We start from the raw sequence: 27,092 nt of genomic DNA on the forward strand, positions 1-27,092 counted from the left end.
GCAGAGCAGTGTGGGCAGCAGGTCAGGGGACGTGATTCTGTCTCTGCTCTGCTCCTGTGAGACCCCACCTGCAGAGCTGTGTCCAGTTCTTGGCCCCCAGCACGGGAAACATGGACCTGCTGGAGCAGGTCCAGAGGAGGCTGCAGAGATAATCAGGGGGCTGGATCACCTCAGCTGTGAATAAAGGCTGAGGGGTTGGGATTGTTCAACCCAGAGAAGAGAAGGGTCTGGGGAGACCTCACAGCACCTTCCAATACCTAAAAGAGGGCTCTAAGAGAGCTGGGGAGGGACTTTTGACAGGGACATATAGTGATAGGACAAGTGGTAATGGATTTTAAAGGGGGTAGACTTAGATAGGTTATTAGGAAGAAATTCTTGTCTGTGAGAGTGGTGAGGCACTGGAACAGGCTGCGCAGAAAAATTGTGGCTGCCACATCCCTGGAAGTGTTTAGGGCCAGGTTGGATGGGGCTCTGAGCCACCTGGTCTAGTGGAATGTGTCCCTGGGTTGGAACTGGATGATCTTTAGGGGATGGTCTCCCTTCCAACCCTGAACCATTCTGTGATTCTGTGGTCCTGTTGCAAAGTGATGTTGCCGTGCTGGCGTGCAGCAGGTCCATGAACATGGGGATGCTGCTGCCTCAGGGCACCACACTGCCTGCCCAGCCCCATGACCAAGGCAGAAGCCAGGGCCTGTGCTGGGGTCCCAGCTGAGCAATAACCCTGCGCTGCTGGAGCATCTCCTGATGCTCCCCCGGGAGCCGCAGCCGCTGACGCTGTGCGAGGAGAAAACCAGAGCAGCGCGGAAACAGCAGCCCTGAGGAGAGGAGCCAGGAGGATCTTGCCCACTGGGAAGCATGTGCCAGCCCCTGGGAGCTGCCTGGGACTGCAGGCAGTGTGGCTTGGCAGGCAGGAGGAGAGGAGGCAGCTGCTGGGGCAGCTGAATGAACAAGGAGCGTTCAGGTGACGCGGCAGCAGCTGTGGCTCCGCGTGGACCTTGCGGCTCCTGTGGGAAGGGAGACAGGTCCTGCTCTGAGTCAGACTTGCCACAGCCCACATCAGGCAGAGGCCTGAGTTCTTGGGGTTTTTGGTTTGGGTTTTCTTTTTTTCCATGGATGTTTAGGTGTATTCCTGCTCACTCTTGTTTTTCTTCTCTCTTTTTGCATGGTCAGGGAGATGGGGTGGGATTCCAGGATCAGTCACTTGCTGCTTTTCTGCCCCTGTTTTGCATTTCCCAGGCTCGTGCTTGGCTTTTTCTGTGTAGTGCTGGCTTCTTGCAATGTTACTGATCCTGGAGCTCCTGGGTGCACAGCATAGCTGCTCTCCATCTCTCAGCTCTGGTGCACGTTTAGCCTGGTGCCTGCTGTCACCACTGTGGAGGGTCAGAGTGAAGCACAGAGTTGATGTGGAGTTTGCAGGCAGGAGAGCACATTTTTTGTGGTGATTAAACTTCTGCTTTCAATGCCTCGGCATGTCTGCATGGGAAAGCCTGCAGTTCTTTGAGATAAGCTTCCTGTGGGTTTTTTTTTCCTCCATCCTTTCAGTATTTCTGTCCTTCTCCAGACCTGCGAGTGTTTCATTCTATTGTAGTTTTTCCGCATGCAGCTGTTTGTTCCATTTGCACTCACCAGAGCTCCTCGCTGTTGCTTTCCATCTTTTCCATATTTTTTTTTCCTTTAGTATGTGATTAAGTAGGTAATGATGGTACTTCTGTATTGGAATTGGGCTTTTCATACGCTGCTCAGTTAGGTTAGTTGGGAACATGAGAATTAAGCACTCCTTACTTTGTGCTATCTACAGAGTTGGGAAGACACCCTTGCATCCATAGGCTCAGCCTACAACTAGGTGCCTTCCTTCAGTATTGCAAAGCCTGAAAAACTTACATGATTTTTGCTGAACAATCTGCACATCATGTGTCCCATAAATTCCCTGACATCTGCTTGGCAAGCCGTGGTATGTGTCTTTTTCTAGAAAGTGGCTCAAAAGAACTGAGGGATTTCTGTTTTCATCCTTAATCTAGAAAGCCTTCTGTGAGTTGCTTTCACAGATCTATTTAAAGGAAGACTAAAGTGTGAAACTGCCCACCAAGAGGATTCTAGATTTTATTTTATTTTTTACCAACTGGTTCTGGACTGAATCTTGTTAAGTAGGGGTGTCTCTCCCCTGAGCACCTGCTTATTGGCTCCTGCCATCTCTTCTGTTATGAAAGTAGCATCACTTCAGAGACTTCTCAGAGCAAGGGAGCCTCTTTCAAGTTCTCAAAGTTTTTTCCACACCTTCCCTTGGTGGTGTGGTATTGTTTGGCTGAAGTGTCCCTTCCTTTCTAGCAGCCTTTAATTTTTCTGCATAGCAGTTTGTTCTGAGGTCACCTCAATTCTCTTCCCAAGGGAAATTCAGACTATAAAAAGTCAACTTTCCTGTCCTTGTTTTGTTGTAAGCCTGCTTGCACTCTGAAAAAAACCCCAAAACTAACCATGCTTTTTGCATGTGGCCCAGATTGTGGGATCCAGCTTGTTGGAGCTAACCCCCAGAGAAAACCCAGCCCTGCCAGTATCCTGCCACAGGCAGCAGAGCACTGGCCTTACTGTCCCAGTGTCCCAGAAAGACTCACTTCTGAATTATTCTTGGGGGAAAAACCATCTGATTGCCTTTCCTGCAAAATCCCTGTGCTTTCTGATGGAGAGCTTGCACAGAGCTTCTGTAGGGACAGCTCCTTGAGTAGTCGTCTCTTGGTTTGTTTTTGAAGTCAAAATGCTGTTGAGGAGGTGTTCCCTGTCTTGGGACTAAGCTCAACATTCCCAACTCTCCCAAAACATCACTTCCATGATACGAAACCAGCACACTGCCCCATTAAAATCTGATCCATGCTCCCCCCTTTCTTCCCATCCCCTCTTCCCTCGCCAACCCCGTGTCTGCACTGACACACGCCAGGCTGGCCCAGGCTGCTGGAGGAGTTGGTTCCCCTTCACATCAGGCAGTCCTAGGTTAGGAGGGGAGTTTTTCCCTGCAGCTGTTCCACTCTGCCCGTGGTGGCCGGGCTGTGGCACTGCCAAGCTGGCCTGGCACGCATCCCCTGGCACGGCCCTGGCACTGCCCGGCACCTGCGTGGGGCATTTAATTCAGGGATTTTTATTATTGCCCAGTAACCGCTAGCGCAGCGTCAACGGGCGAGATGCTATTTGCAGTTTGGATGCGGAACACTTAAAATATTAACGATTTGAAAATGTAATTGTAGATCTCTTAAGCAGTGGAGGAGCTTGTGTTAAGTGCTAGCACTGCGTTTTCCTTTTAACGCACCATGCGATGTGTAATGCCTTTCCCTTCCCATTTAGGCTTGCCCGTATTCCCGGTGTCTCCGCACATGAAGAGCCTTTCATCCACCAATGCAAACAGCAAAAGGCAGGCTCAGCCAAGCTGTACTCCAGCCTCGAGGTTGGCTGCCAAACAGCAGAAAATTAAAGAAAGCCGGAAGACAGATGGGCTGTACACAGACGAGGAGGAGGATTTCCAACATGCATCTCTGATGCCGAAATACAGCGAGTGTGAGAAGCCATCAGGGAAACGTCAGTGTAAAACAAAACACTTGGCACTGCAGGAGAGGAGAAGGAGGTCATCTCTGACAGGGGATGACACCACAGATATCGAAAATGCTGAAGATAAGGTATCTTTATTTAGACTTAATTGTCCACCAGCCTCTGAGAAGGCAGAGCCAGCTTGCTTAAAACTAACGCACTGTTGTGCATGCAGGGTAGCGGGGATTGCGTTCGGATTTGTCTGTGGATGCTTTGCACATTTTATGTTTGCTTTTCTTAACCTAACTTGAAGGCACTGTTACAAGGGTGAAGCATTTTGTGTTTAAAAGCCGTAGTGGGTCTTCCTTTAAAAATTAAATACCAGTAGAAAAGTCTTAATTCCTCGCTGACAAAACACAGTCCCGTCACAGTACTGTGCAAACAAAGATTAAAACCCCCTGGTGTCACGGTTTTGACAGGTACCGGTAACGAGGAAAGTCAGGAAGCGACCGGAGCCGAGCTCAGACTGCGACTCCTCGCCGGCCAAGCCGTTTGAGCAGAAGGCGTATGAGCGGCTGCCGCAGGCGCCCGCGCTGCTCCCGCAGCCCCCGGCGCTGCCCCTGGCCAGCCCCGGCCCGGAGAGCACCCCCAGCCGGCCCATGCCCCCCGAGGCTCGGCGCCTCATCGTCAACAAGAACGCGGGGGAGACGCTGCTGCAGCGCGCGGCACGCCTGGGCTATGAGGTGAGGCTCCCCCGGCGCCCCGGCATGGGCTCAGCTTTCTGATTCCAAGAGTTAGCGGATCTCGGTTGGGTCGCTGAAAGTTGTAGCCCCCGTTCCCCTGCTGCTTTGCCCTCCCTGGTGTGGGGGTTTGGAGGCAGGTTGCTGTGGCAATGACTCCCCAGCACTGCTGGGTCAGCTGGCAGGGGTGCAGGGTGAGCAGCATCCCGCGGGAATGAGCAAAGGGTAAAATTTTACTGGTAACCCTCACTTCCTTTTAGATACAAACCGTCTGCAAACAGAACGAATGTCTTTTTTTTTTTTTTCCTTTTTTCCTCCCAAGTAATCTTTATGGCGATCTTTAATGAGCTGTATGTTTTCTGCTTTTGTTGTTTGTGAAGAGCGTGTAGTTTAGGAGAAGGGTTTTATTTTTGTTCTTCTCTCCAAGGAGTATCTGGTATGTGACACAGGATGTAGCGCTTAGAGTGTCCTCTTGCATGATCAGACACATCATAGGAGCACTCTGCATGCTTTATGCTCGGCGTCTGGAGCTGCTTGGTGTAGCTGGAACAATGTTGTCTAATGAAAGGGGCCCCCTGTTGCTACAAAAATCAGAAACCGATGAATCCCTTAGCTGGGCCGTTTTGAAGTGCATTTTTATTGGGGAAGTGTGGGCATGTAGGTATGAGCGTCGTTGCTGCTCGGTTTCAGATCTGTGCAGAGGTGTTTCATTGCAGAGAGCAAGTGCTGCCCTTGGCATGGCTGTGCTGGGGTTGCTGTGCTGCTGAGGGGGCTGCCTGGATGCCTACGTGGGAAGGTGGCATCAGCCCAGGTCCAGGTGAGGCCTGCCCAGCCTTGGGGATTTGCTGAAACCTTGAAATGCCCTTTGTGTAGCTGGAGAGAGCTTTGTGTGGAGCAAGGCCTTGTCCAGCTCAGGAAGGCAGGGTTTATTGGGAAGGTTTTGTTTACCTTAGACAAAGGCTTCTGCTAACCCAGGGCACTTCAGCTCTAGCTGGGAGAGGTGGTTGTTACAACACTGCTGTGGAATTCTCCATGGTTTAAATCGTTTCATTTTCTGTGGGTCCAAAATCAAAATGTGCTGTAGCATGTGCTCCCAGCTATGAGTGTGTATTTTCTTCCTGCATGGGGTCTGTCAGGGTGAGCATGCGTGAGCACTTGGCTTTCTGTGGCCAGGACGTCTGCTGAGCACAGCTCAATGGGAGCAGCTCCCAAACTTAGTGATGGGCTGACGTACTGCTCAAGCAGGGGCCCAGGGCTCTCCATTTGCTGTGATAGCAGGAGCTCTCTGCTATCAAATTGGCTGGTTGCAGAAAGCTGAGGATACCCAGGCTCACCAAGGTATCATTGAGAGTAACATTGTGTGCCACCATGCCTTCCCATTATCAGCTGGTTGGGGATTTTCATTTTCTGGCTTGAATTCACCCAAAAGTTCAAGTGAACACCGTGTTTTTAATACGTTTAAATATTCAGCTCATTCAATTTGATTATTCAGGTGGTGCTGACTGTGGAGCAGTTGGCTCTGTTGCTGGTGGAATGCAGGGCAGGGAAAGAGTTCAGTCCATGCACCCAAACTGCTGCCAGGATCAGATGTTGTCTGTGTTTTCTGAGGCTCAGTGGTGGGTGGCTGTGCCACCCTGTTGGAGCTGTGTTTGGCCCATGGTGAGCTGGGATAGTTGGATCATCCATGGAACCTCCATAGCTGAGGGATTTTTTCTTAATAGTGATGGGACAGCAGAAAGTTGAACTGAATTTCCTTTGTCTGCACAAAGAATGAGAATGGTCAAGAAGTAAGACATTCCTCTATGTAAAAAAAAAAAAAAAAAAAAAAGGAAGAAAAATCTGATGAGTCAAGGTACCATGCTGGTCTGTGACCTATGGCAAGTACACAGGTCAGTTTTCTGCCACCCCTGTTAGCAGGGCAGCAACCTCTGGTGGGCACATGGGGCTTCCCTGGCTGCTGCGATGGCACAGCCCTCTGCCAGCCCTGTGGCAGGGGAGGCAGATGAGTTTGCATCATCAGGCACAGCGTGCAGGGGGAGCTGAGTGCTGATTCAGGCCCGGGAGCTGGAAGCGGCTGGTACCGCAGGGCACCGCGGAGCCCTGGCAGGAATGCTGCGCTGCCCTGGGACCGGATGAGCTCGTGCCTGCCCTTGGCAGCCTGCCTGCCTTTGCAGCAGGGATGCCCTGAGGCTGTGCAGAGATCCCACTCCAAAGCCTTCAGCACGCAGAGGTGCTGGCAGAGGCTGTGTGTGTATCACTGCTGGAGCCGTGGGGAGCCCCAGTGCTGCGAGGCCATGAGCCTGTCCTGCTGTCAGTGCCAGTGCTGTGTCCTGCTGTCAGTGCCACCGCTCTGTCCCGCTGTCAGTGCCACTGCTCTGTCCCGCTGTCAGTGCCAGTGCTGTGTCCTGCTGTCAGTGCCAGTGCTGTGTCCTGCTGGCAGTGCCAGTGCTGTGTCCCGCTGTCAGTGCCACTGCTGTATCCTGCTGTCAGTGCCAGTGCTGTGTCCCGCTGTCAGTGCCACTGCTCTGTCCTGCTGTCAGTGCCAGTCCCGTGTCCTGCTGTCTGTACCAGTGCTCTGTCCTGCTGTCCTGGTGCAGATGTGCCCCAGGTCACTGCAGGAAGCAGGACATGATTTTGCGTGTAAAGCTGACCCGAGTGTGAAATGTTGAAGGGGAAGTGTGGCTGGTGTCTGCTCAGATAAATTGCAGGGCTGCCGGCAGCAAGGCTGCTTAGAGACAGAGCAGCAAATGGTCTTCAGCCCTGGAAATCTCTGATAAAGCTGGTGGGAAGCTTTGCCTTTCCCTTCCTATGCTTCTGCGCCAGGCCATGCCTCAGCAGGATGTTACCAACTCATCCCAGTGTATGGCCGCTCCAGAATCCCTTCTGTTTTCCCCATTTGAAACAAATGACTTGAGATAATGGTAGTCTTAAAACTGTAATTTACTTTTTGTGAAGAGGGAATTACAGGGAGCGTAGAGTCTTTTTGGAGAAAAAAATGACAAAAGGCTTGTGTAATGAATTTGATGTGAGAGGAAACACTGGCTGTCTTTGTGCCTCATGTTGCTTTTTGGTGTGTGTCTGAATTTGCTGGTTCTGGCTGGGATAGGGTTAATTTTCTTCTCAGTGGCTGGTATGGGGCAGTGTTTTGGATTTGTGCTGAACACAGTGATGATAATATAGGGATGTTTTTGTTACTGCTGAGCAGGGTTTACACAGATCCAAGGCCTTTCTGCTTTTCCTGCTGCCACACTTGTGAGGAGCCTGGTGTACATGGGAGGCTGGGAGGAGACACAGCCAGGACAGGTGACCCAAACTGACCAAAGGGATATTCAAACCCTGGGACATCATGGATCAGAGTACAAAGTTGGGGGAGAAGTGGGGGGACATTTGGAGTGATGTTTTTCTGCCCAAGTTACTACAAGTGGGATGGAGCCCTGCTCTGCTGGAGATGCTGAACACCTACCCAGCCATGGGAAGCAGTGAATGAATTCCTTGTTTTGCTTTGCTTGTGTGCATGGCTTTTGCTTTCCCTATTAAACTGTCTTTATCTCAGTCCATGAGTTTTCCACCTTTGACCCTTTGTGCTTCTCTGATTCTCACCCTGGTCCTGCTGCTGGGGGAGTGAGTGAGTGAGTGAGTGAGTGAGTGAGTGAGTGAGTGAGTGAGTGAGTGAGAGTGAGTGTGAGAGTGAGTGAGTGAGGCTGCCTGGGGCTTGGCTGCTGGCTGGGCTGAAACCACCACAGTGGGCTTGGGAAGTTCGCTGTCAGTTTGTTATTAAATCCTTCTGGGAAGGCAGAGAAATTAGCAAAGTGAGTGGTGTGTGAGGGGGCATTTAAACAGAGGTGAAGGCAGGGCTTACTCAGTGTCACTGCCACAATTATTGATAAGCAGGAGCTCCAGAGCCCCATCCTGCCCTGCACAGCTCCTGCAGGGCTCCTGCATCCTGCTCAGGAATGGACACCACTGCAGGGGTCTGGTGTGATACTGGGGGAAGTGTTAAGGCTCAGCATATAATACCTGACCCAAGGGCAGTGTTCTGAGGCTGGGGGTGGGGGAATATTGCTTCTTGGGGCCTGGGAGATGCTGAGCTGTTCTCCTGGAGAAGGAGTACATAAGAAGGGCAGCTCATTGAATATGAGGATGGATCATGCATATGAGCACACTGACGTGGCTGTTCTTAGTTTGACTAAGAAGCTGCAAGAGGCAGAGGTGGAGGTGTTTGGTTATGTTCTAGTTTGACTCTTTGGATTAACTGTGAGTGATTTTCAGAATGCTGATTTAAATAGAGCACCTGAACAGACATTAAGTTGCCCTGTGGCACTCTCACAGACTTCCCCAGACCTTAGCGAGAAATGCTTGTGAAACCAAAAGTGTGTTTGTGGCACCACATGTTCCTGTATTTGGCAATGGTGGCCAATTTTTTTGTAAATTGAATAAATCATGTTAAAAAAAAGTTAATGAGGCATTTAATTAATTAACAATGTAGAGTTTTATGGTCTTTATGGTTACATTTTGTGGTTAATGACATTCTTCTTATAGCCTCTTAACACAGAATTGCCCGACAAAATTAGCTTTTTTGTCCAGTAGTAGGTATTCCACCCTAGGAGGACTCTTTCCTTTTCACAAAAATAGATGAAACATCTTTTATTTTGAGTTGCAAAGTCTATTTTAAATGATGCCTGCATGCTAAAAGTGGCACTGAATACAGCAGCTGCTTCTGCTACCTATATCCATCTGCTAATTTGCCTGGCAGGGTGGTCTGCTTTGAAGGAAAATTCATACCTCCAGAGTATAATTTTGCACAGCCCTTTCTTATGGGCTTGAGCATGTGCAGGGTAAAGAGCACCTGTTCTGGAGTGATTTTTGGCCCTTGGGCTGGTTAGCAGGAGTGTTCAGAGCCCCTGTTTGGTGAGAGGTGGGACTGTGGGGGTCCTGTGGGTGCATTGGGGTGGGTGGGTGCATTCCCCATGGCATTGGATGCTCTGGAGCCTGGGACAGGCAGCTCATTAGCTCTCAGCTCCAGCCTGGCTGGTGAGGGCCTGCTAAAAGAGCAGCTTCATGCTGTATCCTGGATACCAGCTCTCGAGTCAGGTGTACCCAGAGCACAGATTATTGCGGGCTTTCCGGTTTATTTTGAAATGGGAGGAATAAATGCGCTGCGCCCGACGTTATTCTCCTGCTTTGGCAAAACAAGCACTCGCCCCCTCCGTGCTGTTTCTGGCTTTGCAGGGATGTCACTCAAATGCAGAATTAATGGTTTACCACTAATCTGGGAATGTGGGGGCTATTTTGTGCACTGAACATCTCTTAGAAATGTGTTTTGTTTTGTTTTGCCTCCTTTTGCATCCGGCACGAGTCGAGGAAGACTCGCACCATCCCAAATTTTGGGTTGAGTGATGGAGCAGTCATTGTTCCAAGGCTGCAGGGCAGTGCAGAGCCGAGCCTGGCCCAGGCTCTGGAGCGTGGTGGATTTGACTGCAAGATGAATTGTGTTAAATTCACACGGCTTCCTGCGGCGCCGGGCTCCTTATTGGAACCCGGCTCCTGCCTTTACTTCTGCATGCAGAAAACCAGGATGGGTGAAAATGGGATTTCCCCAATCTCGATAGAGCCAGGCTGGTTTTTGTTTGCTGATAGCAAACCATCCTTTGTGTGCCTTAAATGTATTTTGTTTCGGGTCATGCACTTTTCTTTTAAAAATCAAACTGACGTTGGCTGTGCTGCTGTTGCACTCGCAGAATTTTCTGTTAAGAAAATGCAGATGTAAGAGTAACAACCCTCCCACTAGCTTTACATGTAGAAGTTCTCAGAAGTGGAACAGTGTGAGTTTTGTCTGTGAAATTTTTGTGTTCTCCCTCTGTGACAGTTCCTGATGTTGGGGGTTACAGGGTCCTGCAAGGCATGGAGCTCTCAGTGTCACTTTGCCCAAATTAGTCTGCTCAGGGAAGTCTCTGCTGTGTCTCCTGAACAGACAGGACTGTCAACAGCTCCCCCTTTTATTTCCCTCTTGACTGACCCATCTCATAGAGGATAACTTAGCATATCATAGAGATTTTGACTTTAGCATCTTTCCCTCCACATTTCTTTCAAGCAGAGAAATCCGCGCGTTTACCCATTGAGAAATAACTCGATGTTCACCCGTTTTCCTTGCTGTTTGCAGGAGGTGGTTCTGTATTGTTTGGAGAGCAAGGCGTGCGACGTGAACCACCGAGACAACGCGGGGTACTGTGCCCTGCACGAGGCCTGTGCCCGGGGCTGGCTGAGCATCGTGCGCCACCTGCTCGAGTACGGCGCCGACGTCAACTGCAGCGCCCAGGATGGGACCAGGTGAGCAGCCCCCCTCGTCTGTCTCTCTGTGCCCCCCTTCCCTCTGAGCCTCTCCTTTATGCTCTCCTTGTCCTGCCTGCCCACCCGAGCAGGGCACACATCATCCGTGCTGCTGCTCCTTGGCCATGCAGGGCTCCGTGACCTGCTCTGCTCCCTGGTTCACAAAGCGATGGGGACGCGCTGCTGTTGTGGCTCGGGTTCGGGGTAATTTCTTTTCGATTCTGGGAATTTTAATAATCTGTGCTTCGGTCGGTTGTTGTTAGGCGGTGGAATTGCCAGCTGCAGGGCAGCAAGGAGTGATGCTTGAGCTGCTGCCCTGCTCATGTGCCCTGCAGGTCCTTTGAGCTGTGCCAAAAGAGCGGAGTTAGCCTTGTTAGCAGGGTTACTCTGGAGAGCACTTCAGGCTTTTGTGGCCATCGGGTGTGCGAGTCCTGGATGTGCTGTATAAAAATGTTGTTTGCTGAACAGTTAAACTATCTGCTCGTTTTCGATATTTTGGATTTACCGTTTCTTTTTTTCTTTTTTTAATCCCGAATTAGCCTTTTTTTAGTTTCCTTCACAGAATAGTAGGGGTGCTTAGTTCCTGTGCTGGCAGAATAGATAGTGAGCTTTTCTTTTTTAGCTTTGTGTAGAAAAAAATGCTGCTCTGGACCTTTTTTTAAGCTTCTTGTGTATCTCCTAAAGCACCTCTTTGGCCACCTCTGCGAGGCTGACCTTGGGGTAACTTGTCCTGAGCATATGCAGAGCTGTTATTCAGTCTGTGCATTTCGGGGACAGGTCTTTGTATTCTGCGAATCTCCTGCAGCTTGTTATCTTAAATGGTTTATCGCCTTCCCTATCACCATCCAAATAGCCAGGGAGGTAAAATTAGCGTAACTAAGAGCCTGCTTCTTTTGTTTTTAAGCTCTTTATTTATTAACTTGGGAAGGGAGGAGTCAGGAAAACAAAAAGAGGTCTGGTTAGGATGGTCCATTAAAAGTTCATGATGGTCCATTGTTCCCGGCCCATCACCAGCCCATCACAGCCCAAAGGAAAGCTTTTTGGAGGAACATTAAAACCCCGACTGGATTGTCAGATTCCTCCTCTGTCGCCCACGTCTTTGTAGAGTTCTGAGCTCTCCAGGCTGACAAACAGCCTCGCATTTTCTGCTGCCTTCAGCTTTCATATGTGACCTGTGCAACAGCGGTGAGTTGCCATAAAAAGAGCCCTAAATTATTTTTGTCTCACTCGCTGGAACAACCTATATAGAAAATTATCCCTGGGAAGCGTCTGAGCAGTCTTAATCACCCGCCAGTTCAGAGCCCACCTTTGATTTCTAGTCACAGACGGAGCTGATTTTCAAGAAAGAAACTTGGCCAGTGTACCCTGAAAAGTTGTTCTGGGGAAAATGGAATTTAGAAACGAACATAATGATGATCTGATCATAGATGGTAATGTCAGAACTCAGCGTGCTGTTGCCTCTCTTTTCTGGGGGCAGACTTACTTTTCATTTGGAAAGCTGCCCAACAGACAGCAAGGATCCAAAACACAGCTAATACACAGAGGAAAGATGGTCTGAGTTGGGCAGGACAGAGAGCAGAAGTTTGTGTAAGGAACTTTGGATCTGTGTAATGCGTTGCCTTTTGGCAGGGTCAGGCTTCTCTGTCACTGTAGAGTAAGTCAGGACATTTGTTGAGACACGTCCCAATTTTCTCTTGAAGGTTTTTCTCCTCTGACTTTTAGAGGAAAGATGACTTCCTCAGCTGCGTTGCTTTTAAAATTAAAATCCAGAATATGTTCAGCACGTAAAATACAGTAAAGTCTAAAAATAACAACAAAAGCCCCCCAAAACAAACCCAAAAAGCGCACCATCAGAGACTTGTCCTATTCCCCTGCTTTTTTAATGACTCTGAATTGGCTTTTTATTTTCCCCTCTGCCACCTCACTTGTCCAGAGGTACTTTTGGTGGTGCTATGGAAGCTCTCAAGCCTGCAGCCGGTGGCAGTGCATGTGTGTGGTTCTGTTCAGCCTGTTTTAATGCAAAGCAGCACGGAGGAGTGATGTAACTGCGGTGGATGGATGCAGCTGCTGGGCTGTGCAAGCACAGCTGTGCTGGGGAGGCAGCCTGGGGGTCACCTGGAGCCCTGGGCTCTGCTCCTTGCTGCCCCTGCCATTGGCTTTGTGGAGGGAAAGTTGTGGCTGGTGAGGGTTTGGCTTTGGTCTGTGCAGGGTGTCGGTGTGAACGTGAGGGATGCAGGAAAGTTCTGTGAATGTGAAGGATGCAGGAAAGTTCTGTGAATGTGAAGGATGCAGGAAAGTTGTGTGAAGTCTGTGCCTCTCTCAGATGCTGCAGGTGCTCTGATCATGGTACTGGCTCTGTGTGTGTGTGTTTTGGGGTGAGGCAGGTGTCCAGCCTGGTATCAGACATCTCGGTGAAGCCAGAAACAAACAAGACAACAGACTGGTGTAGGGGCAGGGAGAAGACAATATTTAGTGGTGTAGGAATGGTCCAGTCCTTCATTCACCCAGCTCGGCACAGGATGTCCCTCTCTGCCCTATTCACAGCACATCTGGCCGGGCTAAATGTGGTAGGTCTTGGATGTTTTTCCCCTTAAACTCTGTACTGATGGACCACATGCAGTGCCGGCAGACCCTGAATACACAAGCACTCTGCTGCTCAATTAGTGCCTAATCAAAGATTATTGTAGAACCCGGAGATCTGTAAGACCTGTCTCCGAGGTGCTGCAGTCACTAAGGGCTCTTAATCGTCTTACCTATAAATAATAATAGACCGTGCTTAAGAGGTGAGAGCTTCCCTTCCCCGACAGGACCCCGGTGAGTGTGGAAGCTCCACCAGGGGTGTTGGCACTGACATTAGCAAGGCTGCTTGCCCCTGTATTTGGCCTTATCTCGCTGTTCTCCTCCTCTTACCTCTGCAGCATGCCCTAGCTGAGCCCTTGCCATTATGGCAACAAAGCCACATGCCAAAAATACAGACATCCCCTGACTCCACGTTGCTTCGGAGTTCTTTGGCTAGATCCTCTCTCCGCAGCCAGTTTTGCTGTATCCTTCCCGCTGGCAGCTGATGAGCTCAACCTTTTTTTATTTTTTATTTTTTTTCCCCTGCGAGGACCATGCCAAGATGGCTCTCTTCCTGTGTCCTTTCAGCTGGTCTTGGCACAGCCACACCTTCCAGCAGCTAATTGCGTTCGAGGAGAGGCAGCGCAGCCTGCCCTCCTGCCACCGCTGCTCTGCCCCTGCCTTGCGTAACAGAGCGGCTGGGAATGCAAACAGAACGCCAAAATATGGCATTGCTCCCTCTCACTGCACTGGGGAGAGAGCTCTGGTGGTGCCTGAGAGGCTGAGAGCGAACCCTGCCTGGTCTAAATAGTTTATAATTTTGGTGGTGGAATGATAAACCCCCAGTGAAATGTTTTCCTAACTCTAGTGGAAGTAAAAATAGTAGGGAGGATTTGGCGGTACACAAGAGAGGGTTTGAGATGTGTGCCTTTTGTAGGATATTGTGGCTCTCCAATGTCCCCAGCTCCTTCTGGGGCCTTTTGAAGGGTTTGTTTTAGAAACGAGCTGTGCTATGTTAACTGTACCATTAGGGATAGAGAGTGTTTATTTCCACGATGCTCAGTGTGGAAGAGATTGTATGGCAGAGCAGCCCAGGAGAGGACTCCCAGGGATCTTCTTTTATTTTCACATCTGAAAAAGTTGCCTATTCCAGTAGTCGCTTTTGCATCCTACAAAGAGGATGGTTAAACCCTGCCAAGACTGAAGAATACTCCCTCCTCTGCTGGCTCTGCTGGGAGAAGCAAACAAATAGCTGTGCCTTTGCATGGTCTCGCTCGTCAGCTTGCCAAAAGCTGTTCTAGCCAGCAAAAGAGTCTGTCGGTGCTCTGTTTTGGCCTTTTCTCCCTTAACTTATCTATGGGGAATCTCCTTCCCCGCCCACCCCCCCTATCCCCGCCAGTGTTTTCTTTGCTTCCTTCTATTTATTGTTCTTCCTCCTTCCGCACTGCCTTACTACGCCTTTCCTTCCCCGTGCCTCTATAAACTCCCTCTCATGCCCAGGCAGCCTCCCTGTCTACTCTGGGATGACAAATCTGGTCCTGCCTGCCCCTCTGCCTGCCCTGCTGCCTCTGTCTGCAGCCCCACATTGGGCTTGGTGGCCTGCAAAAGGCAGAAGGAAGCTCCATCATGGGGTTACAGCCCGTGTGCTGCAGTTTTTCCTTCCTGGGGAATGCCCAGGCACCCTTTAATAAACTCGTCCGAGTGTCGTTAAATCAATTGGAACACTGGGCGGTGATTTAGATACTGTTTTTAATAAGTTAAGGGATCATCTTGAATTCATTACTGCTTCAAAAGCCACTTAGGTAAGTCAGTTTAAAAGAAAACCCCAAACTCAAACAAGAAAACCCACAAACCAATAATCCACCAGCACTTCTCAACCCCCTCCCCAAAACCAGAAAATAGCAATTCTGAAATAAAATTTTAAAAGAGTTAAGAATTAAAGACTCCAGTGAAGAGGGAGTGGGGGAGAAAGAGCATTGCCAGCACTTGGCAGTATCCTCTGATCTGCTCCTGGTGCCTGACTTTGAGCCAGGGATGCTTCATGCCCCGTGGGGGACAGGAGGGTTTGCAGCAGGGCTGACCTTTCCTGCTGCAGATGCTCAGAGTGCCGTGACCCAGCAGCTCAGGCCTCAGATCCTTGCTGACAGCAAGGAACACTCAATACTTCTGCAGCCCCTGTGTCGGCATCCCTGTTATTTGTTGGGTGTCACCTGGGATGTGACACTGTGATGCAGCACTGGCCAGATCCTGGATGTGATGCTTCCCTGTGGGGAAGCACCGAGTCAGTAGGTGGAGGTGAGAGGGTGAGACTTGAAGGGGCATCCTGGGAATGCTGGCTCCTCCAATGCTGTCTGTCTCAAAGGCAGCAGTTTCAGTGTTATTTTAGAGGCATTCCCTCAGAAACTGATAAGGGATATCCTGATGCTTTGCCAGTGATCTTCTCTGGTCTTAAAATGTGAAGGTGGCTTTCCAAAGAGCGGTGTGTTGGGCTTTGAAGGTGTCCACACGTTGTGCTCTCTGCTGGCAAGGGTCTGAGGATTGGCACAAGCTGGGCTGAGGACTGTGCTCAGCAGCTTGAGAACCGCCTGTTTCTTCCTCTGTTGGTGGCATGGGGTGTATGGGAGGCAGGCACCGTGTCCCCAAGTGCGCCTCCTCAAGTCAGTGTATTGTGCACATGTCAAAACTGATATGACAGCAAGGTGGATGCAAGCAAGAGCCCTTCACATGTAGCAGATGTTAGTCACCCTAAATCACAGCCTACTGGAAAGTGCTTGGAGCAAATACATCTGGAACATCTTTTTGAGACGTACCAGAGTCTCCCTCCTCCCTCTCCTACCAGCAGTGCCATGTGATAGATGGGAAAATGGGGGTGTGCCATCCTCTTCTGACTGATCTGATCCTCCCCTCCTCTGTGCTGAGCTTTCGTGTGTACCAGGTGATGCCAGATCAGTGGTGACCTTGAGGGGACACTGCCCTGAGAGGCAGCAGTGGTGGATGTGCCCTCCTGGCAGCAGGAGAGATTGAAGCCCTGTTGTCAGCTGAGCGCTGCCTGGCAGATCCGGAGATGGAGCAGAGAGGTTCACTTGGCTGTGCTTCCAAACGACTTCCCCTGGTAACATCACTGTGAAAGCTTTCCAGGAAGGCAGTGTGTTGTGTGCTCCACGTGAAAGTCCTTCCTTGCCTTTCATACAAGCTCCCTTGACAGCCTCGTTGGGGGCAGCAGTGTTGACAGCCCAAAGGAGGAGCAGCGTTGTGCTGAGTTGGGCTGCCATGATCACTGCCCATGCACTGGGCTCTGCTGTTAGTTCCCTGTTCTTGCTGTCTAAGGAAAAGATGGGATTTTAGCACATCTTCATTAGTCTGAAGGGTAATATGTTCTACTTCCAGACAACTCCCCGTTACGTATAATCAATTTTAAAGGCAGAAGTTAATGCGATTTATAATTAGCGATAAGGAATTCTAAACCTGGAATTGCAGGCCTGTGTATTAATGAATAATCCTTCTGAAGGCTCATAAAATCTGTGTGGAGCTTGTATGGATTGCTCACGCCACATGAAATGCTTTAATTTCTGGGTGGACTACAACTTAAAATAACATGTTTTTCTATTCTCTGATTAGAAGGGTTGAATTGTGCTGCAAATATATTTACAAGTACTGTTTAAAGAGGATGTTCTGCACGGAAGTTTAATTCCTAGCAAATTTTCATAACTTATTTCTGTGTACATAATTTAGGAGCTTTGGGTAACTGATCTCCCTGCTTGCCCAGAGGCAGGCTGAATGAGCCTTGCTCCACAACACGCTGTTATATGGCAGAGATTTGGAACGGTAGAGTGACTTGCAGCAAAATGATGTTTGTGAGGCTTCACACAAACTCCTGCTTTCTGTTACAGCAGTGTAATTATTTTACTGTCCCTCCAAAATGTGTACAGCAAGGAGTAGAACGTAACAGAAATATGTGCCCTGAGCAGTCTGACTGAAGACAGGAGGGGAGGGGGATGATGTGCAAGTAAAACCGACAACAAGATGATTGGCAGCTGTATTAATAGTGTTACTTTCTATAAATAGCTTTGATCTACAGTCAGAAGTTTCTTGTCAAAAATATTTGCATAAAACTGTCGAGTCAAAGTGTAACTCTGTGGTTTTTATTTTATTTCACACCAGACCAATCCACGACGCAGTGGAAAATGACCACTTGGAAATCGTCCGCCTGTTGCTGTCCTATGGTGCTGATCCAACACTTGCAACCTACTCTGGGAGGACCATCGTGAAAATGACCCACAGTGAGCTCATGGAGACCTTCCTCACAGGTCTGTGCCCACCCTGCTTGGGGCTTTGGGTTCTGGCACATGGGGTCTGGTTCCCCAAATCCCTCCTGCGTGGCAGGGGTGGCTTCATGCCAAGGAGATGTGGGACGGGCTGGGCTGGGCTGCAGAGCTCCCTCTTTGCCTGCAAAAATACAGAGGTTGCAGCTGGGGAGCACAGCCATGCTTGGGGGCTCCTTCTAATTGAAACTCTTAATAAGTCATAAGGATTATTGCACTGTCAGGTTTGATGGGTGGGTAGGAGGTCAGTGGGCTGTTTCGGTGCCTTCAGCTTTCTGCTTGAAATGAAAATAACGAACTTGCCAATTCAAATAGCTGTTTGTTATACTTGTGTTTTCCCATGGTCTTGCTTTTTTATCTTAGACTATTTTTGGTTTTGCCAGTTCTGCCTTGTTTTATACCTGAAAAACTGTAAAAATGCATTAAAGGCTTTAAACATATCCATGTTATAACATGGTTTTAGGGTTCTTTTTCCTCTTGGTTTTGGACACTTGTATTCCCTAATAACTTACCTCTGAGCATGTTTGCAGTGCTCATAGTCCATGAGTTTAAGAACTCATCTGTTTACTTGTTTAAAGTGCAGTACAGAAGGCACACAGGTGTTTCAGGACTCCAGTAAAGTCCAGTATCTTTGACTTCCTAGCATCCTGGATCCCAGTATCTTTTCACCAATTCAGCTTGTAAATCTCCCAAATTATATCTGTAGAAAAGAACTACATCTTCTGAAAATATCTGTTTAGAAAAAAATTTTTCATCTGTTTATTTGGGGCCACAGTTTCACCCTCAATTTGGTGTCCAGAATAATTGTGAAGGCCAAAAAATGTGGTACACCCTATCTCCACAAAAATAAGATATTGCTCTCAGCATCTGAAGCTTAATGTTGGGTGTGTCCCTGTTAGACCTTAGGTGATTATTTGATGTGGTGGGTCATTATTTGAAGTGGGGGAATGGTGTTTATATGCTGCTGTTTGCAGCATGTGTGCCAGGAGTATGGTGTGGGATTTTTTGATGGAAGGTGCTGAGGCTCTGTGACGTGCAGTCTCCTGACTTGCCAGCTTTTTGTTCTCATCAGTGTGTTTTTGTTGTTGTTTTTTCCTCTCCAGAGTATTTAACTGACCTGCAAGGTCGAAGTGTGGATGACCCTGGTTTGTACTGGGATTTCTATGGCAGCTCTGTGTGCGGTGAGCAAATGTTGCCCTTTATTTCTTTGTATGCAGAGACTTTAAAAACACAGGGCACGTGGGGGTGGGGGCTGTTTTGTTCTTGTGGTGGAGGAAGCTGGGAAGGAAGCAAACTGATTTTGTTTACAGATCACGTTATTGGGGGAAAAAATAGCAAGACCTGCAACAGTCTTTTCATTGCTGACTTAGCACCTTTATTCAATTTTATTTAGATCCAAAAGATGAATCTGGATTTGATGTCTTGGCAAATCCTCCCGGCCCAGGTGATGAAGATGAAGATGGCTTCAGTGATGTGTTTGAATTTGAATTTTCGGATGAGCCCCCCTTACCGTGTTACAACATCCAAGTGTGTCTCTCTCAGGGGTAAGAACAAATTCAGATTTTGGGGTGAAAACAGCTGGGATGATCTGCTTGGGCTGGTGGCAGTTTGTGTCGGTGGGGAAAAGTGTATTTATGTAACATAAATGAGAGATCAATACTGTAACTGCTGGTCGCTTTTTGGAAGTAAATTAATAAGAGGGGAGAGAGGAGAAGGGTGGTTTGTCAGGGCTGAGTTTTTACTGCCATATTCTAGAGCAGGACAAGTGATGTTTGAGCACAAAGTCCTTTCTTCATCCCAGACAGGCATCTTGTTTATAACTTCCCAAAATAGAAGTGCTGCTAGCACTTAAATTTGGGTATGATGTTTGTATGGTGTTAATTTTATTCCATGGGTTTTTCTGTTCTGCTGCTGAGTGGACACGCTTTTGTGGATGACAAAATGACATCATTACTGCTTCTCTAGGCTTTGTATCAAAACTGGTTTAGAGCTCTGAATTGGAACAAACAAGTATCTTAGGGAAGATCCTCTGATACTTACTAATAAGGAAAGACCTGGAAAGTTGTATTATCTAGTATATTCAAGATATAAATTAGATTTGTTAGTGGCTGTTGTTTACCATTTGCACCAATTTTGATGACAGCTAGTTTTAAATATTGATCATGCAGGAGTGTGGGTTTTAGTATGCTTTTGTTACATGGGTGATGGATCTGACTTAATTCCCTGAAGTGGACAAGTACAAAGATTGAATTTTAAAACTGTGTTGTTTGTCTGACAAAAAATGAATATACTGTGGACTTCTATTTAATATTGGTCTCTCTGGAAGCCAAGGGTGCTGAATTTTTGTGGTTGTAACTATAAGCCATCTGTGGTTGTAGCTATAAGCCATCTCCTTATTAGCGAAATGAAAGTTGGGTTCAGGTGGGCTAACCCTCTGAGCTGGGGTGGCTGCTGGCCCACATGGGCACTGAAGAGCCCAGGTTTTATAGGTCCCAGTGCATCCTGGATCTTCTCTTCCCAAAGCTGCAGGTAGCAGTAGTCTGAATAAACACATACACATTTGCTTGTCTGTTATTTTGGACCCCTGGGCACCAGCCCTGCTTTCGGAGGGATTGTTTGTGGTGTGGGATCGGGGAGGGTTTGTCACATGGAGATGTGGGGAAGAGTCAGCAATCCTGTGACCTGATGTCAGTTACTGGAGCCTCTCTCCTGTGCTTCCACAGCCCACGGAACTGGCTCCTGCTCTCGGACGTGGTGAAGAGGCTCAAGATGTCCTCGCGCATCTTCCGCTGCAACTTCCCCAACCTGGAGGTGGTCACCATCACGGAGGCAGAGTTCTACAAACAGACTTCCCTCAGCCAGTTGTTCTCTTGTGCTACGGACCTCGAGGCTTTTAACCCAGAGAGCAAAGAGCTCTTGGACTTGGTGGAGTTCACGAGTGAGCTCAAGACTCTGCTGGGCTCCGAGCTGCACTGGCTGCACCCGCACGAGGAGCCTCCCTTCGACATCCTCTGGTGAACCGCCAGCCCTTTAATGTACAGCGCTCTGTACAGCTCCTCCTGTATGTATATGTGTTCAAAGGAAATTGTTTCTGTAAAGAAAGGACACTATTAAATATGAAAATATCTTTCCTTTATATAAGAGATCTGAATTCCAGTTGGATGGATTTTGGAAGAATTTTTTTTTTAACTTCAATCAGTTTTTACAAAAAAAAATTTGTTATATAATGTTTCTTTAAATGCACACAGGCTTTGGGATAAGTTTGTTATTACTCTGAACACATTTTTTTTTTAAAGAACACACCCACACACATTGACTTTGTTTCATGCAAAGCACTGATTACACAGAACATACTTTTTCTAGGTGATGTGATCAAAGTCGTGTGGCTTGTTTGGGAGATAGAATTTGGTAAGGCACTTGGTGATATTATTTTCGGTTTTTTTGTTTACAGAATTACCTGCTTTGGCCAGGTAAGCACTATTGAATATAATTCAATAGTTTGTAATATAAATTAAACCATATCCATACGCATCAACTAATTGTAAGAACTTTTATATCCTAATTTAAAAGCTGTGAAATTTAGTTTTCACACATCAAACCGGATTGTTTATATATGTTTAAACATTTTATGCTCTTTATTTAAAGAAGACTTTGAACTATTTTTTCTGTACCTTGTAAAATATTGAAAAACTAACATATGTTGAAGTTGCTTGAAACTGTACATAAACTAAATTTTCTGAATTGTGTGTTTATGTTTGAGATCTGTGTTTTAACTTTGTAAGTAAATCTTCTGCCTTTGTATTTATATTTTACAAAAATTTTCTTAAAGGCAATAAAACTGTTGAGAAATGAAGAGGCTAAAGTGACTCCCATTAACTCTGTGCCTGGTTGTGACATGATCTTTATCTCATTAATGTTCATTAAAGGAGGGTGGAGTTTCCAAAGCGGGGCAGGGCTGCTAGAGGTGCAGGCAAGCAGCTGATGAAATCTTGGGTACACTCTGTATTGGGTTTCTAAATTCCACGTTGCAAGAAAACATCAGGTTTGTGCTTTTGGTGGGACAAGGGTTTAAAAGTAGTGTTCACAATATTTTCTGCACCATCTCTTAAAGAACTGTGAATAGGTTCCATCATTTTCCCTCCTTGACATCCTTTTAATTTCAATTGGCTGAATTCTCTTTTCAACGGAGTCTGCAGAGTGGAAGTTAGTACCAGGGGAAATGCTTTGGTTTTAGTGTGGAGCATTAAACCTATGAGCACATTTTGGGAGGATATAAAGGGACATGGAACCAGAATGTCACTTATGTGCAGCTCTGGAACTTCTGTCTACGAGGCTGGGCTCCCTGGGCTTGGGCAGACCTTCTTGTCTGCCTTCCCCTTGTGGAAGGAAATTCTAGCTCTGAATTCAAACTCCTGAGTTGTAATTAGGGGCTGTTATTGAGAGTAGTATGTCTGATGACAGCAAATTGCCACTGGGGTGTTTAAACTGCTCTGCTCTTCTGATGGGGGCCAGCACGCAAAGAATCTTGAGCAGAGCACCTGCTCAGTCTGGGAAAAGCATCTGGGAAGGAGTTTCTGCATTATCATGAAAGCAGAAGGTAAGGGAGAACATTTCTGAGGGTGTCCTGAAGGCTGAAGGTAAGGGAGAACATTTCTGAGAGTGTCCTGAAGGCTGAAGGTAAGGGAGAACATTTCTGAGGGTGTCCTGAAGGCTGAAGGTAAGGGAGAACATTTCTGAGGGTGCCCTGGAGGGGAGGACTCAGAGCTGCTGCCTCTCTGGTGTGCTGAGTCTTTTGCCGAACATTTGTATTGTGTGGGTTTACAGCGGGGCTGTTCCTGTGGCTTAGGTGGTTTTGTAGCTGAGCCAAGAGGTGAGAGAAGGGTCCAAAAGCTGTCTGCTGCTGGATGCTGAAGTCTTATTTCTGCTCAGGACAGGGAATTTTTAGTCCTAACACATCTGCCAACCTCCTTTTTCCAGACTCGGGGTAAGGAGGAGGATGGTCTCTCCTGCACGGGTTTTATGTGTGCACTGAATTTCCTTTTCATACAGTCTTCAGCTTTGCAGGGGACTGAAACACAGGCACCCCTACTCTGCAGTGCCATCTGCTTGCACCCCCTGATTTTCCCAGAAAGAAGGGGGCCAGAAAATGAAAGGCAAGGCACAACACTGAAAGCAGCTGTTACAGGCACCTTTATCTCTGTGATCCCAGTGCTTGGATGGCTTGAGCTGGGTATAAATCAGCTTGGTGCCACTTCCTGGGGTGTGTGGCACACACTTCATTCTCCCCAGCCCCTCGGGCAAACAAAAGATTGTCACAGCTTCCCCTTTTGGCCAGCTCCTCCTCGAGGAATCCCGAGCATCCCTGCTTAGTCAGCTTTCCCTGCCTCCACCGGGTACAGTTGGGATTTCTCCTGCTGGTGCTCAATACAGGAACAGCCTCATGCTGCTGTAATGTGTGTGTGAGCCTGCCCCAGGCGCCTGTGCTCTAAAAATAGGGCCGTGGCAGGGGACACCTGATCCCAGCTCTGTCCCTTGACATAGCACAACCCTTTTATACTCTGGGGTGTGCTGTTTTAAAGGGACATGGCTGTGTGAGGGTTCAGAGGAGCAGGAGCCTGGCTTGGCTGTCCCTGTGCTGGGTGCTTTGGGAGAGGTTGTCACAGGAGAGGCTGGATGCAGGTGTGATTTTGCAGGAGGCAAGCCCAGGGAGAGTTATCTTGGGAGAGGAGAGATGGCAGTGTGCCAGCAGGGCATGAATGTGTGACAGTGTGGGCAAGGGAGTGAAGTTCTGGCCACACTGGGGCTGTCTGGGTCCTGCAGGGCACAGAGCTGGGGCTGGGCGAGATCCAGCCAGCATGAGGGCTCTGTTCAGCACTTCACCTTCTGATCTCACACTGTTCTCCTTTACAGCCCTTTCCTGTGCATCCTGCTCGGGCCAAACATGCTTGCTTCACGCTGCTGGCTTTGCTCCAGGTTAATAAAAAAATAAGGAAATGGAAACGCAGCCTTTGGGGATGGTAAAAGCCTGCTGATCCTGTTACTTGCCTTCTGCAAGGTGAAAGCGCAGTGTTGATGCTGCTGGGGACAAAGCCAAGGTGTTTCCTTGAATTTCCCCGGCTCGCAACTCGGATTTGCCCAGCTGGGAGTCTGTGCTGCCCTGTGGAGGTGTTGGACAGCCAGTGGTGCAATAGGGAAAACCCCGTTTCCAGCCAGAGCAGGCAGATGAGCCTGCTTCAAAGAGGTTCCTCTGTCAAACTTTCACTGCAGCTGGCTGGGAAATCCCAGGGAATGCCCAGTTCCAGGCTGGCTGCCTGGCAGGGAGGGTGAGGGGCAGCCACAGCACAGGCAGTGCTGGGAGGGCTCCCCTGAGGTAAGTGATGCTGCTGAGGAACAAAATATTGAACCCTCCTTTGCTTTCCTGCCTTACCCAAGAGTTCTGCGGAGTGGGGTCAGCCCTGGGGGTTTCTGTTTGGGTCATTTCTCCCTCCAGCCACTCTCCTCATTTCTTCTGCTTTGCTGGGGAGGCTTATCGCCAGCTGGGGGCTATGTACAAATCACAAACGGGATGGGAATGCTGTGGAACGTGCCTTGAGCGGTTTTATTTTCCAGCATCAGTCTCATTACATGGTTATGACAATGGGAAGATACCACCAGCTCACATCTCAGGTAGCAGGCAAAGAACTTAATGTTACAACTTGCTTTATAAGTTTTTTCCCCAATCACACAAAGCAAAAGCACATTGACAGTAGCTCTATCCAGCCACTGTAAGCACACGTACCTTTGGTTAAAACAATGCTTGTTTATTTCAAACACCTGCTTGTAAGCCTTAAAACACAACGCACAGAGCTCCATTATTAAGCTTCAACCTTCCTAATATCTTGCTAGATAAACTTTTCTGTAGCTTAGAGAGTTATTCTAGACAAGCGTTAATACACAGACCATTGTTCTATTTGTCTTTGCTTTTTTACTTTTAAAATAATTTTTCTGCTGATCTATGTCATGGCTGCTGCTTAGCTCTAATCACAGTTCTGCTGTCTCTGAGGCCTGCCTTTTGCAGCTTTCCCAAAACCCTCTGATTTTGTGGATTCCCACAGTGGCTGAGCTGGAGCCCTGTGCCAGAGACACTGAGGCAGTGAGTGGCAAGCAAGGGGCAGAGGAAGGGGAGATGTGGTGCTCAGGCACATGGCTCAGTGGTGGAATTGTCACTGCTGGGTTAACATTTGGTCCTGATGCTCTTGGAGGTCTTTCCCAACCTTAATGATTCTATGGTTTTTGTTAGCAGGAAATTATTTTAAAAGCTACTCCCAGGAGCCAAACTCACTCCATGAATCAAAAGAGTTGGAAGCTGGCTCCTCCCTTCATTTCTGTGCTAAATAATGAAACTATAGAGGAGACCCATCATTTAAGCATTAATGTATCAGGGAGTGGTGAGTGCAGGCAGTGCCATTCCCAGGCTCTGTGGGGATGCTGGTAAACATTCAGCATCATCAGCTTCCACAGGGAAAAGGCACACATTATTGCTTTAAACTAGCACAGATCCGGGGTAACTGGAAAAATTGCATTTTATCTGTTAAATTTTTTTTGCAGAACATATTTTTATTTCAGTATGAGGCCAGTGGTGGTAGGAGAGGGCTTGGCACCACCACACAAGGGAGAAGAGTGGAATGCCATAATTGTAAAGACACAGATATTTTCCCAGTGTGCTCATTCACCATTGCATTTCTGCTAGAAGGAGGAGCAGAAGAAGGTGATAGGAACCCAAGTTTCACTTGGAGTGGTGGTCAGGGCCAAAAACCTCCAAAGAGAGATGAAGAAGATGAAGTTTTAAGCATCCCACCATGATGCCTACCTGCATCAGCCTTGCTAGCTCTGCATTTCACCCTTGCTTGGGCTCCCCTGATGGCACAGTGCAGCGTGATGGATCCTCAGGAGCAGCACTGCCTCCTGCCCCTGGGGTGAGAGATCCATTGCTTGTTTCTGGTTTGCCACTCCTGAAGAAAACCCCGTCCACGCCATGTGCACATTTCCCTCCAGCAGGCTGACGTGACTATAGATGGTTGCTCTCTTGAGCCAGGTAGGAACCACAAATCTGTCACTAAATAGATTTTCCTTTTGTTGTCACATTAATTTGCAACTCATTAATAGTGACAGCAGTGAGGTACTGCATGGATGCAGATTTGCATATTCATGGTTAACTTATTATTAAACAAATAAGATTTCCCTAGCTTAGGGAAAGTACCAGAGTAATGCCACATTGTGCATTATAACAGCCTGAATGTTTTATTTTCTTGTTAATATGTTAATAGATGCAAGGGGCGCTCTTTTTTCAAGTAAATATGCATCTATAAAATAACGTGTAATTTAAAATATCACAATTGTTTAAATAGTAATCTACTAACAAACCTGCCAATAATTGAGCACAAATACCTATTTAATGTACAAATCAATTAGTCAATTCTAAATACTGGCTTTGTTGCCTGATGACCGTGACACAGGCAGCACCAGCAAGGCACAGCCAAGCACTCTGCTGGCGAGGTGACCCAGAGGTGGAGAGCTGATCCCATGTTTTATGGTTCATTACAGCCAAATTGGGTGGTTTTCAGGCGCTTTTGTTTCTTCTCCCCAGAGGAGGGGTGGGAGAGAAAGAAGGTGGGAGAGAAGGAAGACTGAGCTGGCTGTGGTGCCCAGTGCCACCCTGCCGTCCTGCTGGGCATGGCTGAGGAAAACGTGGCCACCTCAGCCCTGCAGGTGTCGGAGCTCAGTGCATCTCTCTGGGTGTCCAGAGTTGCCAAGGACCCCATTGGGGGGCACTGAGACCTTGGCACACAGCTTAGAGCACTTGCGGGTTTGATTTTGACGTATGGAGAAATTGTCAGCTTTGTATGAGGACCTGAAAGTCACAGAGGTTTGAATAGTATAATAATAAAATTATCACAGGGTGAAAATGCAGATTTTGGGATTTTTGGTATGGGGGTTGTGGGGACAAGATGGAGGAACTTGGCCGTGTTTAGCTTTTCTTCTTCTTCTTTTTGGTTTCTGTTTTCTGCAGTGATGTTGGCACTTTGGTTTAGAATAGAAGTGCACTGTCTAACAGGTATGTTGTATGTAGTTTGTAGTATAAAAAGACAACACTGCTTCAGGAGCGATCAGAGTGTCTGTGGCTGCCCTGCTGAGCAGATCTTGGCTGGCCAGAAAGAAAAATTTATAGATAATAATTAATAACTTCAAGATTGAAAACTGAAGAGCTCTGACTCTTGCTTCAGACGCGCGGGCTGAAATAGAGACATCGTGCACATCTCGGGGCAGCAATTAACAACTACAAACCCGAGATGCAGGGACTTCCCTGCTCCCCCTTTTCTCTGCCAGCAGGATGCCACCACCTGGATGTACCACCTAGGCACCAGCTTTGGCCAGCCCTGGTGAGGAGGAGGAGGGCAGAGCTGTGCCCCCAGCATGTCCCCAGCAAACTCCCCTGGCACCGTGGGTTTCTTCCCCTGTGCTGAAGGAATCGTGGTGAAAAGCCCCTGGAATTCAACAGGCAATCAAAACCTGCAGGTGAGAGGAATGGGAAGGGTGGAATGTGGGGCTGTCCTGCAGGCAGGTGTTTTAATTCATTTGCTGGTAATAGAGAAGG

At 48.1% G+C, this 27,092-nt stretch overlaps 1 protein-coding gene across 10 annotated transcripts in view; it reads left to right on the forward strand.

The window, feature by feature from the left end:
• Positions 1 to 21,311, forward strand: part of BCOR (BCL6 corepressor) — a 58,654-nt gene extending 37,343 nt beyond the window's left edge. For all 10 annotated transcript variants that reach the window (XM_064706602.1, XM_064706639.1, XM_064706582.1 and 7 more), the window contains 7 exons: positions 3,331 to 3,659; positions 3,990 to 4,253; positions 10,411 to 10,577; positions 17,298 to 17,443; positions 18,562 to 18,639; positions 18,852 to 19,002; positions 20,182 to 21,311. In XM_064706602.1, coding sequence (XP_064562672.1) covers positions 3,331 to 3,659; positions 3,990 to 4,253; positions 10,411 to 10,577; positions 17,298 to 17,443; positions 18,562 to 18,639; positions 18,852 to 19,002; positions 20,182 to 20,476 — 1,430 coding nt within the window. In that variant the 3' untranslated portion in view covers positions 20,477 to 21,311. The remainder of the gene's footprint in view (positions 1 to 3,330; positions 3,660 to 3,989; positions 4,254 to 10,410; positions 10,578 to 17,297; positions 17,444 to 18,561; positions 18,640 to 18,851; positions 19,003 to 20,181) is intronic.
• Positions 21,312 to 27,092: the final 5,781 nt, after the last annotated feature.

Source organism: Zonotrichia leucophrys, chromosome 1, assembly GCF_028769735.1.
Source record: "Zonotrichia leucophrys gambelii isolate GWCS_2022_RI chromosome 1, RI_Zleu_2.0, whole genome shotgun sequence".
Taxonomy (NCBI): Eukaryota; Metazoa; Chordata; class Aves; order Passeriformes; family Passerellidae; genus Zonotrichia; species Zonotrichia leucophrys.